The 15,536-nt window shown below is 44.7% G+C and overlaps 1 protein-coding gene across 37 annotated transcripts in view; it reads left to right on the forward strand.

The window, feature by feature from the left end:
- The window catches only part of PROM1 (prominin 1), a 129,579-nt gene that overhangs the window by 55,786 nt on the left and 58,257 nt on the right, over nt 1–15,536 (forward strand). For all 37 annotated transcript variants that reach the window (XM_070262614.1, XM_070262626.1, XM_023638318.2 and 34 more), the window contains one exon: nt 11,864–11,919. In XM_070262614.1, coding sequence (XP_070118715.1) covers nt 11,864–11,919 — 56 coding nt within the window. The remainder of the gene's footprint in view (nt 1–11,863; nt 11,920–15,536) is intronic.

A 15,536-nucleotide genomic window follows, 5' to 3' on the forward strand; every position in this document is an offset into this window, starting at 1 on the left:
TCATGGTGATGGTGCTTGTCACTTGGTGCCAGGCTCATCGGGGAGGGAGTGGGGACTCTCTGTTATCCTGGTCCAGCCTCAGGCTTAGGCAGGCCCTGCACTGCTGAGTCTGGGGAGGGGAGTGGGGCTTTCTCAGTGTTCCTATATCTCCTCCCCATGGCCGCCAAACTCTTATCTGGAATCTGTGCTGGTTTTGGGAAGGAGCGTGTTTTCTGCCCTGACCCCAGTGCTAGCATGCCTAAGAGTGGTTTCCTCCCCAGGAGCAGAAGGGTTTTACTTCCACCCTGTCCCCTAGCAGCAGTGGGCCTTTACCTGTGTCCTACCAGCAGGGGGCTTTCCAACCTCTTCCCCAGGGGCAGGTGCCTTTTGCTTTTACCTCCATCCTAGAAGTGGTGGAGTTTTGCCTTGGCCGTGGGGCTGACAGAGTTCGCTGCCCCACTTGCAGTGGCTTTAAGGCTTCTGCTTTGTCTGAGAGAACAGTTTAGGGAAGTAGACAGGGCTTCATGTCTGCATGCGCATCACCTCCTGCATACCTATGCCACCAGAAGGACTTTCTCCAGTCACCTGCCCTGCCCTGCCCCAGTCTCTCCCATGAGCACCCAGTAGAGGCTTGCAAGCCTGTGCCAACTCCTCATTGTTTCCGGGCCTTCCAGGTATTCCACACGGACACGCTAGTCCACACTTGGCCTTTAAGAACTTGTGAACATTTTCGGTGATTTCTTCTTACCTGTTTCCTGCTTCAAAGGGGAAACAGCTTGTGTCCCTTGTCTCTCCTCAGAGGGATGGCGTTCTTTGGAAATGATTGCTTTGCAGGCTCAGCTCTGTGGTGGGCCCCAGAGAAGCGACAATGTCATCTGTTATCTGGCTAGTTCGCCTTAGTGGGGTCGGGACACTGTTTTGCAGATTCCTCCGTCCTGATTCCCCACTGAACAATCTTAATGTTGGGTGAGTGTGAGTCTCCTGTAGGAATTTCCCCAGCAACACAGCTCTTACGATTTCCAGTTTGGGTTTTATGCAGGTGTCAAGAATTTGTGGTGTAAACTCAGTGCTGATTTTTTTTTCCAGATTTTTACTGATTTTCTCTCTGAGTTTTTAAAGTTGCCTCCCCTACACTGAATTCAACAGGTCTTTTTTCTTTTTAAAACAACTCCTCTTTACTGAGTTTTAACAACATCCAACTTAGAATTTATATAAACAACGACTTGCTTTTTGTAGGCATGTTTTATCTGTTTACATAAGTGTGCAATTGCATCAACAAGGACAACTCACGTAAAGCGGTTTGGGACAAACTCTTGGAGGGCGTGCAGCTCAGCGGGCACGGGCAGAAGGGATGGGCACGCAACCACAAGAAAGCTGGTTCTGATGCATTATTAACAAAACACTAGAAGAGTATATTTTTCCTGGACCAAACACTTGATGGGACAAAACTGGGCTTTTCTAGATCTTGAATATTTACTTTTTTCTTTTCCAATGATGGTTTGTTGGTCAGCATTTAAATTTTTGCAGATTTCAGCCTCATTTCTTCCCAGGTTTTTTTTTTAAATGACAAATACTACTTGCTGAAATACTGTAAAAATGGTGCCAGGTCACATATCCAATGCAAGAGACTATAAAATCTGATTTACATTTACAGAAACTAGAATTTTTAATTTGATAGTGCTAAGAACTATGTCTTTTTTATGTTTTTTGGGGGGGAGGGGTAGAAGAGTATGTCAATAAAAGTACTTTTTAAAAAAATTTTTAAATATTCTTTTAAAATTCAAGTGAGCTCAAAGGATACACAGGAAAATGTCCCCCTTCACTCTGCTCCTAGCCCCTCTCTCTGTCCTTGGCTAGAGGGAGGCCTCTGTCAATAACTGAGTGGTCTGTCCCATGGCAGAACCAAGTGGGGTTTAGTTGATTCACAGTCTCTCAGGAGTGTGCGTGAGATCATGTGGTGCTCGGCGCAGATGGAAAAATGTGGCTCACGCTGCATTCCTTTCAAACATCCTCACGGCAAACCTTCCCCAGTGAACAGCAGAGACCAAGGCTGTAAATGGAATTACGCTTTCCAGGAATGTCTTAGGGGGAGAAGCGAACCAAAAACCTCAGACGCCGCAGATATTTTGGCTGAGTTCCCCCGGCCCCCTCCGCTGCCCATCCACCAATGGTGGCAAAACAGCTGCCCAGCCTGTCCCAGGTCCAGGGGCCCCTTTTCAGCCCCGTGCCATCATTTGGGAAGCCACTGGGCCCTGGGCCCTTATCGGACATGCAGCTCTGTCGAGGACTCTCAGCTCCAGGAGACCTCAGAAGTCTCCCTTTGTCTGTGCATCCTGAGCTCCGCCTTCCCCTAACGGAATTCCAAATAATGAAGGGCGGGAGGACCTGCCCAGTAACGGGCTGGCTGCATGCTGCGTGAAGACAGAATACAATCCCACTGCACCAATCGGTGTGGACACACGGCTGGGAGAAAGCTGGCCCCAGGTATTTTCACAAGAGCAGCTTCCTGCGCAGTGTTTTTTCCCAGCGCCTTTCTTGGAGAGCCAGTTAGTGCCATCGTTAATTCTAGTATAAGCTGCCATGTGTCAGTCCCTCAGGGAGAAGCTGCTCCAGTCAATTAAAGGAGAACTGCACAGTTACATGTGGACAGCGGTAAGGAAGGAGAAAAGCACACCAAAGGTGCCTGGATTGTATTTTAAATAAAGGAAAGGGGGCTCACCCTCCAGAATACTTGATATATACTTGGAGGCTGGGGCAATACATTTGGTAAGTTCTAACAAACCTGGCTTGGCATCTAAGTGTCTGAAGCGTCAGTCAAGCCCTTTATTAAAAACCGAAGCAAAGAGTTGGGTCCTGTTGATGGAGGGTTTGACCAGTAAGATGAAGTGCTCCCAGGAACTGGAATGCATGTCCCTCAAGTACTGAATTCAGACAGGTTCGTCACAGCCGCTCCAGCAGGAAACACGCTTAGCTCCGGGAATTTGGTGAACTCCAGGCCCTGAGGCAGTTGCATTGTTTGGGTCCCCAAATTGCTTCTTTGGCCTCAGCCTCACCCACTCCAGCCACAGGGAAGTGTGAGCCAAGGAGAGGGTAGGTGGTGTTCATCCCAATGTCAAAGGACAGTGAGCATATTTAATCAAATTGGGCTGCTGGAAGATGGGCTTGCTAAGTACGTTCTTCAAAGAAGTGACACTTAACCTTGCAAGTGACAAACTAACTTAGAGTTTTGTCATTTTCCATGGAAATCTTTTCAAAAGGCATTTACTTGCCTGTCTTTTAGTTCGGTGCACAGCAAATTTGGGGGCGGTTAAGGGCCATCATTCAAGATCAGTGGTCCTCAGAGCCTATGTGTGGTCCCCGGCCCGTGCACGAACCAGGCCCTGATTGCAGCCCTTTGCTTGGGAGGGGGCTCAGGTTGTCAGGAGTTCCCATTAATGATGGTGAGTCTACTTGCTCTGTTACAGGGCTGCTCAGGTGTGTTCTGTCCCAACACACCTACAGGGGGTCACCATTGCATAGGTAACATGGCTGGCTTGGGCAGGGTCATGGTTAGCCTTCCGTTCCAGGCTGTTGTACCCAGTGATTTAATGAAACACTAATCTAGGTGTTGCCGTGAAAGTATTTTGTAAACGTGGTTAACACATACAATAAGTTGACTCTAAGTGAAGGAAATTACCCTCAATAATGTGGGTCGGCCTCATCCAGTCGGTTGAAAGGTCTTAAAAGCAACTGAGAATTCCACAGGAAGAAGAAATTCTGCTTTAAGACTGTAACATCAACTCCTGTCTGAATTTCCAGCCTTCCCTAAAGATCTCAAACTGTCTAGCCCCCACAATTCCTTAAAATCAATCAATCTCTCTCTCTCCTCCCCCCTCCCACCCCTCATCTCTTATTGGTTCTGTTTCTTTGGAGAACCCTGACTGACAGGCAGTATTCCCAATATTTGGAGATTAGGATGGGGAGGAGTGTGTAGTTGGAGACAAGCCTAGCCCTCTCCCCATTCTAGTCACTGAAGAATCAAATAAGCCCATATCTCGAGGCAGAGTCTATGATCGCTGAGTGCTTTCTCTGAAGTAGCTACACCATGTGTAGATGCTGTGACTTTGTGAGCCGATGACACCATTTTCATCTACACTAAGCTTGTGGTTTGGAGATGGAATGGTGGGCACAAGTCTACCTGTAAATAAGTGTGGAGCCTTCTTCATCATAGCTGCTGTCTTAGCTCACCTCCATTTCAGCCAGCGGACTCACTCAGAAATGGACCTTGGCTTCACATCAAATGATGGGAATTTATATGTCTTGAATTAAGATAAAATGTCTAGGGCATGATTCCCTACTTTTTCTTTTTCAACTAACCCATCAATTATCAGAACTGATCATATGCACTATGCTGATTTAATATAAATTTAGACATTTTCATGCAGTGAGTTGGCTCCTTAAACATTTTTTCTTGATAAAAGGTAAACTGAGTCAAGCTATCCAAATAACCAGACATTTCTGAATTTGTTTGAATTAATGGGATATTTTCCTGTCAAGAGAAGAAAAAAATTTTCGTTTTAGAAATCTGAATCAGGAATTTCTAAAGCATAAAAACAGACCCCAGAAAGCCAAGGCTGATGAGGGAAGACAAGACTCCACTCCGGTGAGTTACGTCTGTCTGTCCTCTAAGATCCATTCCAGATGGAAGCTCTGGAGAAAGTGGTCAGGGCCACAGGCAAACCACAGAAATGTTTGTGTTTTCACCAACTAACTTTGCATCTTGATTTAAATCTGCATTCTTTTCTGGAAAGAGCAGCCTAGACCTGGAAGGTGATGCTCCCAACTCATCTTATCTTACTGGCCATTCTATGCACGGAACTCTTGGAGATGGTACCAAGATTTTAAGCTGATTTAGTCTTAACCCCTATCTGATGCACTTTTCCCAGGATAACAGTGTTACCTGAGAGTATGTTCCTTAAATGTTTTGGCAGTAGAGGCATGTTTGAATCTGTGATTTAAACTGGTTATGGACATGTGTTTTGTAGATTAGAAAAATTCAGTTGGTGGTAAAGCTTTTGAAAGGCTTATTGATATACGAGTCAGGCTTGCGGATGATGACCCAAGCTTTGTAGACCCAAGATGAGAAGCAGACAGGAAGAGTATTTCATCTGAGCTATACTGCATTGCATTTTTAGTGATTTTTCTGGGTTCACATGCCTTTTCGTGCATTCTCTTTTATGGATACAGAAATTTCAATCTTGTAATGACGATGTCTTTTAAAATCTCGGTTTACGTAGTGCCAGCCTATTGGCTTCACCAAGTCTCAGTCTGCTGTGTTATGTGTATATGTACCCTCTCCTGAGAAAAATGAGTTAATTTTTATTTGGTCTAAGCAGGCAGGGTAGGCTGCAGGTAGAGGATGAATGCAGCAGGAAAGTGTCGAGGGCCTTAATGGACTAAGGCTTCCTTAGTTAGGGTAAGTGACGCCATTTGCTGTAACAAACAAGACCAAATTTCTGTGAAAAATGCTTCTCTCTCAGGCTCAGTCCAGTGTAGAAGTGATGGAGTGGAGGGGCCTGGGGACTCTGGCTCACTCTACCTAATGCTTCTACCACCGCCTTGGGCTTCAGATTTCTCCCCTGGATCCTCCAAATTTAGCTGGGAGATGGGTAAAGAGGGCAAGCATGCAGGGTCTTGTGGGAGATTTTAGAGGCCAGGCCTGGAAGTGATGCGCATGCATGTCTGCCTGTGTTCCACTGGCCAGAACTCAAGTCCCATCTAACTGCAAGGTGCCTGGGGAATTGAGCAGTATGACAAGGAAAATGAGATGACACATGGGGTTCTGCTGAGCACTCACATTCTGTGCCACAGCTGAAAGACTGGAAAGGGCAGAGCATCGAAGGTGTGTGATCCCAGAGTGGAGGTGAAAGACTCTAACAGCTTCGTGTTAGTATCCAATATGCCAAGCGCTGCCCTAAACACTTTCCTTAGGGCAGAATGCCTCTTGCTCTTCCACACTCCTGTGAGGCCAGCACATCCAGGAAGCTGACACTCTGAGCTGTCCAGGTCTGTGCTTTATCTGGACTTGTCAGGCAGTGCACTCGGTCTGCCCACCTGCCCTGTGTCCCCTCAGGATTTTGGTCTAGATGGGGGCAAGTTGTCACATTTATGTCTAAGTGCCTGTGGAAAGTCTTTGTGCCTGGAAAGGAACAATTAGAGTATGTTTTAATTAATATTTAATTTGCTGAAGATTTACATTTACCAACCTAGTTTCTGTAAGTCTCTAAATTGAACTTGAATATCACTTTATTCTACTTAAAAATCTAATACTTTAGATGAAAATGTGAATAATCTCTTTCACTTTGATGACTGTAGATTTATGCACAAATGAACAGATTAAATCATTCTTAGTAAAGAGACCCCCCCACAGCACTTCAATGATGCCTCTGAAGGTCAGGAAGGGACACTGTGAGTGTCTCCTCAGGGAAACATTTAATACTATTTATGCTCTTAATTAATCGCATTTCCAAGTAAGCACTTTAAGTGCCTAAGAAGGCTGACTTGTGTGTATGTGTGTGTAATTTTTATTAATAAGTGTTCTGAGTACAAATAACAAATTTAGCTTGACATTTGGGAAAAAAATGATTCACTTTCTAAGATTTGTTCATAAGGGAAAACGTGTTCTGTACATTTTAATCTCCAATTTTAATATGTAACACCATAATGCTTCTAAGTCTATAACTTAAATTTGATTAATTTTAATAATTCTTTCTTGTTGCATTGTTTAAAGGGACTAGAAAAACGTCAGGTAGAAAAAATCAAGAGACGAATTAAAATGACCCGAATATCAAACTTTACTAAAAGACTTTTGAAAAAGTCTTTAAAACAAAGCAGCCTAAAATTAGAATACTTTTGGCAGGAAAAATTAGCAGCTATGAACAAAATTAACATTTACATGGTAATATTTTTTCAAGAATTGCATTGCAATGATCTTGTTTTGCATATATTAGAATGATTTGCAGCATACTAAACACTTATTTATATCAGACATAAAAATGTCTTTATAAAAAACTTGTTAAATATGGTTTAGCATTTTCAGGAGATTTTGTTCGCAATAAATGATAGGAATACAATTTAGAAGATGATAGATGTTACATCTTTTAATTAGGGACCTAACCAGGTAAGTCTTGCCAAATAGATATTATCAGCAAAATTTCCCAGGAGCACTTATGTTCATCAGAAATCTGATAAATCCACAGCCAACCACAGGTGACTTCAGTTGTCTATCCATTTTACAAGACAGCATTCCAAGAGTGGAATTTCACTTTGCCGAGCTTGGGTCAGAGTCTACAGATGTGTTAAAAAAAAATCAGTTAGGAAACAGAAATATCTTAGTCAAAGATGAGTCTTGACTAAGATAAATAAGATGGATCTGTTATATACGGATCCTGTACAAGGCACTTTTCTCATTTTATCTGGCTTGTGTGGCTTCAGACATTAGAACTCCCAGAGAAATTACACACATACATACACACACACACGCACACAGAGCAAAAAATGAAAGAAAGTTAACCTACTTTCTAACTTGATGGTGTCACACAGGGGTCAGAATTGGCTCTTGCTGCTCCATTTCTTAGTTTCCATCATCACATGACATTTAAAGTAAGTCCCAGATAAGAAGACGATGGAAAATCTAGGATGAATGAAGAGAGACTGATAGTCACTATCATTCTGGAAAGACCTACAGAGCCCTTCCAAGAGACCAGATCCTGAGAAACAGTCTTCTATCACGAGAATAACTTCCTCATCCACCAGCTTATCTGTTTCCCTGCCCACTGCTATGTCTTCAGAGGCAACCGTTACGTTGTGAAAGAGCATGGAATTGGTACAGTGGAAAATGAATTGCCGCCTGAGAAAGGTGGTCAGACAGCGCCTCGAGTTCAGGGTGGGGAGAACTCACTGACCTCTTGGAGTTGTCTGGCCTGGGGCTAAGTGCCTTTCAGCCCTGTCTCAGCTCAGGAAGGACAAGGTGGTCACTGTTGTCTACACTGAAGTCTCATGGAGGGCAGGATAAGACTGTAGTAACCCACATGCTAATGGCTCCCTTGCTCACCAGGCAATACAAGGAACCAGTCACAGAATTCAGAGATTCCCACCCCATCTCCAGAGGGGAAGCAACACTTTTTGGGGGGTAGAGTAATGTTGTGTTTCTGCAACATCAATACTGTAAACAATTTTGGAGCCCTGGAGGTGCTGGGGATGCACACGATCCAGAGGTTGAGAAGGTTTCTGCTGGAAGTCTTTTATGAGCTGGCCAGGACAAAGACAAATACAGACACATACGAACGCAAAGGATTGCAGCGTAGCAGAGTGAGCGCAACACTCGTGAACCCCCAAGTGGGGGATGTGGGCGCAGAAGCGGGGTCCTAGTTCTTCCACATGCTTTCTGTGATGGACCATAAGCGATTCAAAGTTCTCACCAGCAAGGAACATATTACACTGAGAAAGAATTTCCTAATGAGGGGTCCTGTGAGTTCCCAAATGAGGTGTGGGCAGCAGAGTTAATCCTGGGACTTTACGAATCAAGATGCTTGGGCTGTGTACCACAGGCATTTCTGATGTTCCTTTACCCTGATTGAGAACCATTTACTTAGAGATACACGAGGAAGCCAAAGGAAAAATGGATATTACAGCCCTGAGCATGCAGGATGCTCACTGTGTTCTTGAGACAGGGTACAGTGGGAGGGAGGGGGGATAAAGAACAGGACAGAGGCTTTGTTGCTTTGGGTGAAATGCCATCGCTCCGGGGTGGGCATGGGCAGGATGATCTGTGGCCTCTAAACTTGTATTGTCCAGTACAGAAGCCACTAGCCCAGTGTGGCCGTTGAGCCCTTGAATTGTAGCCTGTCTGAACTGAGATACACTGAAGTGCACCTACACCAGGTAAACACTTAGTATGAAAATAAGACTATAAAATAGCTCATTAATATTTTTTGTATTGATTACATATTGAAAGATAATATTTTTCTTATATCTGGAGTAAGGAAAACATTACTAAAATTAATTTAATTTTAAATTAATATAATCATCTGCTTCTTTTCACTTTTCTAATGTGGCCACTAGGAACTGTGGAGTTACTTATATGGCTTGCAATATATTTCTATTAGACAGCACTGCTTTAAACCATGGGAAGAGAGAACATCCCTGCTCCAAAGCCTCGGATGGGTCAGCCTTGGCAGAGGGACAGGGGTCAGCTGCCGGGCAGTAGTGTGCCTAGATGCAGCTGGGATCATTCCCAGGACCCAGGACCACCAGGATCCCGGAAGAACTTGGGAGGGGCTTGGGGTCCTCGAGCAAACTGACAGGAGCATCTGTTTGACGTTGGAGGGAGGTTTCGGTGAGGCTCCCGTCGGTACCTGATTCATGTTCTCTCATATTTGCTTCCCTCCACATAGCCCTGCAGGACGAACACCTGTTACGTGTGTCATTGACGGAACCCTGTTAAAATGTAGTGAGAACAATGTCAACCTCTTGGACACAAATTTTTAAAAGTTCTAATTTTTGCTTAAACACTCTCATTTTGTCATCGGCAACAAGTTCTGTCAATTGCTTTCTTAAAATTGCAGGCTCCACTTCCTTCATTTTAGGGAAAATATCTACTAGATACACAAGTCTAAATAACCATGGTTTGTCTCTCAGTCATGCTTTCAAGTAAAAATGCTGTCCCATGAAAATGTGACTGGTTTAGCCCACAACTCAAAACGATTACCAAGTGCTTGTTCTGGAGAGGGCCACCATACTTTAGGGTGCAGAGAAGTGCTCATGTGGACTTCCATTTTCTTACACAGAATAATAAAAAGGTGTTTACTGACAGGTTAAGATTTCATAAAATAATGGTTGTTAATGCTTCATCAAGAATATCCTTAAGTGTAACTGGCTTTTTATTTTCCATGAGCTCGTGGCAGTGAAGAATATAATGAATGTTAGTCACTGCTTCAGTTCATGCTAAGTCACCAGCAGTCTTATCCAGCTTCTCTTTTGCTCTCTCAGTGCACGAGGTCGTCGGACCTTGCAGGCACCCTGAACGTGTCTTGGCGATTCCAAGGGATTCACAGAATACACTTGGAGACCCACTGGCTGAGGCCAGTGAGGATCCATCTTTATGGGGCTGGGCTCACCGCTTACCCAGTCCCTGTGACCTGAGAGGAAGGAAGGGGCACTTCTCTCAAAGAAATTCAAAGGGTTTTGTTTGGATTTGTTGGTTTTGGTTTTTCATGACAAGAAAAGTAATGAATACTGCATGGCCAAAATAACAGTCTTCCATACTGTGTTTATCATGCACATTCCTCTGTAACCTACGTTTTCTAAATCTCTTCATGGAGTAGTAATGACAGTGTGCACTGTGGGCTGCTGTGTGCCAGGCCATGTACTTTTTTCTTTATTACGTTATGTCACTTAGCTCTGAGCAGGCCTTTGAGGATTGGAGACTTACATTATCCCCTTTTGCAGATGAACATGCTCATGGCAGTTAATTCTTCACCCAACATTAGATACCCAGAAAGTGCTGAGCTTGGCCTCCATCCCAACTCTTGACTAGATGAAGATCCCACATTTCAACACATTATGAACATCACCTGTGCCGTTCAATATATTTTAATAAATGGGTGATTTTCAATTTATTTTTTTAAATCAATATGGACCCTTTCATACAATGAAATCTTAAACAGAAGTTAATCTGTGAGACAGACTGAAGCAAAGTGATTGGTTCAAGAGGGAGGAGACCTGTGGACTAGGCAGCCTCAGGCTCCCCACTGTCCCTGGGTCACCCCCATGGAACCCTGGAGGAACTACCGGGGTTCCCAGTACCCTAGGGTTAGGGGAGGTCACAAACCTGCCAGTTTGAACCTCCCTGTTCCTGCGGCATCCTCTCTGAAGATGTGCTCCATCTGTCTTCACTGTGTGCGAGCGGGCAAGGGCGTCATTTTCCAGAAAGCCCTCTAGAGAAGTGGCTGGCTTTGCTTTCTGACATGTAAATCTGACCTTCTTTTCAAAGAGGATTCCCCCCAGGATTCCTTTGCCCAGTAGTCGTTCACTTTAGAGGTGATGGATGCAGGATACCGTCCTAGCACTTCAGAAGCTCGTTCCTGGGGGAGAGACAGTGTGCAGCGTGGGAAGGACCCTACACGGGGGGAAGAAAGACGTGGGGCCTGCTCTGGTCTCCTCACGAATCACTGATTTTAGACGAGTCACTCTCCCTCTCTGGGCATCAGCTGTGCTGAGCACTGCACCGTTACTAGGATGGTGAATCAAAATAAGTGGCTCTTCAACTGTTGAGAATTTGAAAACTCCCAGAATGAATATGCAAAGAGAAATTTGCTTCTGCGTGGCGTTTCAGGGTTTCTCATGCACTGCCTGGAGACGGGAAGGGAGGGGTGTCTCATGTTAAGAATGCTTGGATTAGGTTAATTGTAAGATTCTCTTCATTTGTAAAATATTATGTAAATGTGGGATTATTAATGAATTTCATTTGTGGTTCCAAATAATTAGGAATTAGCAATTTCGATGTAATGTTTTATCAGTGATTATTAATGGGGTGTGTGTGGTTTGCTGGTAAATATTAAGTTGTATTGTGAGAAATTGAAAACTCTTAAAAATGACAACCCTCTAATTCTGCCATTGGCAAAATAGTAAGTTGAGATTATTTGTCCTCCATTCTTTGCTTCTGGTTAAAGCCTCATTGGCTCAATCATTTACCCATACTAAAAAATAGGAATAAAATTATAAGAATATTATATAGAGGTACAATAATTTGTAAGCATATATAGACCTTTATTTTATAAATATGCATTTTGTATTTTTACTGAAAAAGTAATCTTCCTATTATTTTGTGGCTTTTTTCCCCCAGATACTTTAAGAAAAATTCTACAAGAGAAGTTTGACATCTCAGCTGATTATGAGAAGGTAATTTTTATTGATGTATTTGTTATTAAAAATACGTGTGAGCAAAGTTTGACTAACTTGAAAGTAAATCTTTAAACAACTGGTTAATCTGTGAATTTAGTAACCTTTTTTGACAAAGAACTTTTATGGAATATTGAAACACCTTATAAATCCCATTTGAACTACAGCAGAAATTTCAGAAGTAGCATTTGAAGAAACATTCACTTATCAAGCCGTATGTTGTGTAAAAACTAGAATTTCCTTGAAGGAAGTATTATGCTACGTTTTTAGCTAAGCGAGGAGAGCTCCCTAAGTGGAATTACTTGAATATCCCACGTATGTACTTTGTTTTAAAATACAATTTGCTAGAAAGTAGCTTCCCATTTGAACAATGTTTATTAAGCGCCCTGTGTGTGCACTTGGCTAGGATTGGAAGGGTGATGGAGATGAGGAAGATGGCTCTTGGTCTCGAGAGGCTTAAGGGCCAGATGGCAGAGACAGTACCTAATTATGTATTTAAAGAAGAAGGAGAAGGAAATAAATAGATTTGTAAGTAACATGCAGAAGAACACAGAGGAGCAATAATTAATTCTGACCAGAAACTCTTCCGTGAGGAGCCGACTTTGGGGCTTATCATAAAAAGGATAAGCAGGCCTGGAGCGGAGGGGGAGGTGGCTTTGCCGGCATTCCAGGCTGCGGGGACCGCGTGAGTAAAGAGATCGAGGTGTGAAAGAAGGAAGCCCATGAATGGAGCTGGTGGGCAAGGAAGGAGAAGTGAGCTGGGGCCGGGTCCCCAGTGGCCTCGAACGCCTCGCTAAGATGAGTGGACAGTATTTTCAGGAAGTGCTGGGGCCCCTTGTACATCTCCACCTGGTACTAAGGTGCTGCCCATTCATTCCATTTGCATCGACGAGTGACTCCTTAAACACAAGAGTGCGTCCTTTTGATTTTGCTTCACAAGGAGAGAAGGCTGCCAGTGAAACAGACAAGTGTTTCTTGCACTGAAGGTTAGGATAATGAAAACAGTTGAATCTGTTTGTCAAGCTCTTAGGCCTCCAGGGTCAGGCACTTTGTTCCCTCCTTTCTTGGTATGAAGGCAGTTATTAGGACAACAGTGAAAGCAGACCTATGGGTGGACATTCTTTAATGGCCGGGACAACAAAGGTGGATGGCAGTGTGCTCACGGGGTGTGAGGGCTAAGTCCGAGGAGGGCAGTGCATTCTTGCCCAGTGAATGGTCACCTCAGATACTGTAGTTATGATGGCCTCATATCCTCAATTTGCAATAAAATGATACTCAAGAGGGATGTGAACACGGAAGCCGAGGAGGAAACCTTATCTTGGGGCCATTCACCTGTGTGGAAGATGATGAGCTAGTTACTACCTAGTGCTCACAGCCTTCCCTGGGACCTTGGAAAGCATTTTCATTCTTAAATGCCACTGGCTTCATTTATATCTTGAAACATGAAGATACACGTCTGCCTGTCTGCCTGCATCCCTGGGCAGAATATAGTGACTGTTGTTTTTATATTTATATTAAAAATCAGCATGCCATTAGCAGCCCAGCCTGAATGCTAGCTAGTTCTGCCAGGGAATGGATGGAGGTAGGGGCCGTGCTTCATCTGGGCTCAGGCCTTGGAGGATGAGGTCCTGAGACCCTGTGGGGACTCTGAGCAGCTGGCTGCCAGATGGGCTGCCACTGTCCATGGCAGGAGTCTCACTCAGTTGGGCAAGTTCTTTATGGTCAGCTTGGTGATACATTTGGAGTTCCTGTAAAATCGAGGCTCCTTGGTTCTTGATTTTCTCTCCACCTCTGGTGCCTTTGCAAACTGATAAAAACTAGTGGGGCAGGGGTGGAGTGGAGAGAGGAGACAGGACTGGGCCCCCATGAATGACCTGAATCCTACCCTAGATGTGGGGTTGGTCACATTTCCAGCAGTGATCCAAGGGACAGGCATTTAGTTAAGCGAAGGCACCAAAGAAGCCAGGGCACCTTGGGAAGGGGTGGTTTTAGTCTGATAAATGCTGGGTGTGTTAGGTTAGATTCTCCGGAAGCCGACTCTGACTTTGGGACGTGCAGTGCACACTGGCTGGGAACTAGGGAGGTGACACAGGGGAGGAAGGGCAGTCTATGAGAGGATGTGTCATTACTCCACCTGCCACAGGGAGTGGTTAGAGCAGCATCCTGTAGAGCTGCTGTGGGAAACCCTGCGAGACTCCAGCGTCTGAATTAGCCCATGGGAAGGGTGAGAGAGCTGAATCCACACACCAAGACTGAAGAGGCACTGGTTAAGGGCCTCGTTGGGTTGGTGTTAATCCCTAAGCACTTCTCACCTTCCTGGGATTCAGAAAATGCCTCTGAGCACAGAGTGAAAGATACCGGAAGTTACAAGTCTGAGGAGGCACCCCAAGATGATTAAAGCTGGGGCGACATGGGCGGGCACCGACAGCATCCTCTCTACTGGCCAGTGCCCACTGGCTCTCCAATTAGTGCAGTCACACAGGCAAGGTCCGTGTGAGGGAGTGGCCCTGCACTGGCCTCTTTGCAGCTCTCACTGTCCTGAGTTCAGTGTTTCATCTTCTAGTGGCCCTCAGATGGCCAGGAGCCTGGGCAGCTGAGTTGGTTGGGGGTTCTTGTCCTGAACTTTCTTCATAAGGAGGTTCAGGGCATTCAACAGAGCAGAACTTTTGTTCCGAGGCATAACCCTGACTTTGCAAGGGAGTTATGACTCCTTTTCACATAACTGCCTCCTGTCTGCACTTTAGCTGAAAGTGAAAAGTCGTACTGTAAGATCCTTGGGCCCCTTCTCCTCCCTGACATTTTTTTTTACAATTTCTCCTTTTGTTTAATGTATTTATTTAATTGATGTTGACAGCGTACTCAGTGGGAGCAGTGCATGAGAGGGGTACCCACATGTGAAAGACAGCCCTCGCTTCAAGAACTCACAGTTGGTGAAAAGGAGGCGGTGGGATAAGACACAGGCCTGGATGTTATGAGCGGAATTGTGTCCGGAATTCATAGATTGAAGCCCTAATCCCAGTACTCAGAATGGGATTTTATTTGGGTCTTCAAAGGGGTAATTAAGTTAAAATGGGGTCATTAGGGTGGGTCTTAATCCAGTCTGACTGGTGGCCTTATAAGAAGGGGAGATAAGGACGTAGACACAGAGAGAGAAAAAACCATGTGAAGACGCAGGGAGAAGACAGCCGTCTGCAAGCCGGAGCGAGAGACGTTGGAAGAAAGCAATCCCGCCGACACGTTGATCCTGGACTTTCCAGCCTCCGGAACTGTGAGGAATACGCTTCTGTTGTTTGAGCCCCCCAGTCTGTGGTTCTTTGTCACGGCAGCCCAGGCAGACTGAGGCAGTAGTTAATGGATTCAAGATGGCGAAGGACGTATGTCACATAAGAAGTCCTGATAAACGAATGTGCACGTGCAGACGAGGGAGAGTGTACTTGCACTTGAGAAATCGGGAAAGACTCCACGGGAGAGCTGGCATTTAAACTGAGACTTAGAAGCAAGAGAAATAAAGCCTATTGGCAAACAGTCGGCTCCAAGCAAGAAGCTTCTCCATTGCTTCTTAAACTGTGTCATCTTCCTCCCTGTAATAACAAGAGCCACCATTTCTTGTCCACCTG

The sequence above is a fragment of the Equus caballus genome, chromosome 3 (genome assembly GCF_041296265.1).
Source record: "Equus caballus isolate H_3958 breed thoroughbred chromosome 3, TB-T2T, whole genome shotgun sequence".
Taxonomy (NCBI): Eukaryota; Metazoa; Chordata; class Mammalia; order Perissodactyla; family Equidae; genus Equus; species Equus caballus.